The 1772-nt window shown below is 38.5% G+C and overlaps 1 protein-coding gene across 1 annotated transcript; it reads right to left on the reverse strand.

Annotated features, from left to right (window-relative positions):
• Window positions 1-686: 686 nt before the first annotated feature.
• Window positions 687-1766, reverse strand: LOC116548419 (transport and Golgi organization protein 1 homolog; the record flags this gene model as incomplete). The annotated part of the gene is made up of 3 exons (XM_032273885.1): window positions 687-848; window positions 951-1073; window positions 1746-1766. Coding segments are annotated over 3 exons (306 nt in total), but the record flags the coding sequence as incomplete, so codon positions are not given.
• Between the last annotated feature and the right edge of the window lie 6 nt (window positions 1767-1772).

The raw sequence follows: 1772 nt of genomic DNA on the forward strand, positions 1-1772 counted from the left end.
AAACATGTTATACATGCCATTCTTGAGCAAGAAGAAACATGTGAGATAAAGCTCTGTCTTCTATCTCAGATATGTCTCCACCTGGGCTTAGTAAGTGTCTCATTCAGAAACATTCCCTCCTATTCTCCTCCAGAATCTTCTATCAAGTGTGGTTTAAAACACTCACTAGGTAAACAATATCCAACTTGAGAGACAACATGTAGAAACACTTTCCTCATCAGTAAACACTGCTACCCTATAGCTTCCACTCTCATGGCCTTAGTTTCTGGATCCAACCACCTCAGTACTCTTAAAACCAGTTGTGGTTTTCTCCCACAGCCTTAGTTTATGCCTCCAATCACCTTAGTACTCTTAAAATCAGTGGTGGGCCTTAAAACCAAACAGCTCCTGAGATGATGAGTTTTAAAATGTTATCTCCATTCAATTGAAAAATACAGTTTCTACTACTGTATATGTTCAATACTTAGAGGTGTAAGACATGACCAGTGCAGCTCCCGTGCACCCTTCTAGTCTCAAGGAGATGTAAAAACAAAGTCAGTGTTCCTTGCATGCTCATTTCTATGCCATACCCTAGCAATCCACCAATGCCCAATGCAAATAGACACATACACAAATCCAGTGATATGTGTTAACAACTCTAAAGCTTAAGAGGAAATACAACCAGCTAAACAGTAGCATTAGTGTACCTGAAGATAGGAAGGGAAAAGGGGTCCATCCTCCTTGAGACTGATCTTACCTGCCACTTCTCCATTTGCTAATTCATCTGAATCATTTCCTCCTTTATTTTGATCCTCAGATTCAGATTCACACTCTAATTGATTCAACTGTGTAATGCGATTTGTCAAAGCCTAGAAAAGAAGTAAGAGGGCATTAAAGTCTTTCCATTTTAGTTCAACAGATTTCATGATAATTCACAAGAATTAAGCTTGTATTCGTGAAAATGTGCTTACATTAATATTGTCATCCTTGTGAGTGAGAGCTACTTCCAAATCTTTCTGAGACTTCTCAAATGATTTGATTTGCTCACTGAGCTCGGCATGTAATTTACTCCAGTCTTCAATTTCCTGCTGCAACTGAAAATTTAAAACACAGGATTCCCACAGGTTAGGGCTTTTGCACTGGGGACAAGACCAAGTGAATGAGACAGGGAGGTAAGGAGCCATGTCTCTCCTTAGTCTGTCACTATGGGCTAAGACCTTGGTTAAGTGGAAGGAGAGAGTGACCCCAATCCTCAGAGCTGTAGTGAGAACATCAGAGCTGACAAGGAAATTGATCTTGTTTATTGCATCCTCCAGAAAATTATAGCCAATTCAAATAATTCACTTCCAGAAGGAACTGAAGGGCTCATCCTGCTATCTCTCAAGTATAGACTCCTGATCATGTAATCTTCCCTTGGCTAGTGAAGCAGTAACTACTAAAAGGAGGGTGGTAAAATATCTAATTCTTAGGTCTAAAAAGTCAATCTATTACCCACTTAAGGCTAATCAAGTTAATAGTAATTGGTGTTTGACGAAACAAGACTAAACACTCTGACGGGCAAAATAAATTGTACAGAACAGAAAAAACAAAACAGACAGAAAGTGTATACCTATACTCAATTTTGGAAGTATAGTTTAAACTTTGCATATCTAAGAACAGAATCCTGCATGTACATTACCTTAAAAATAGATCTGAGAAAAGGTATTCATGTGCTATGATACTGGTTTCTCTATTTTACATGACCCAGGACATGTACTTTTCTTTACCTGCTCTTTTTTCTTCTTAAGCCTAGC

Source organism: Sapajus apella, unplaced genomic scaffold, assembly GCF_009761245.1.
Source record: "Sapajus apella isolate SASKATOON/1434 unplaced genomic scaffold, GSC_monkey_1.0 scaffold11790, whole genome shotgun sequence".
Classification (NCBI taxonomy): Eukaryota; Metazoa; Chordata; class Mammalia; order Primates; family Cebidae; genus Sapajus; species Sapajus apella.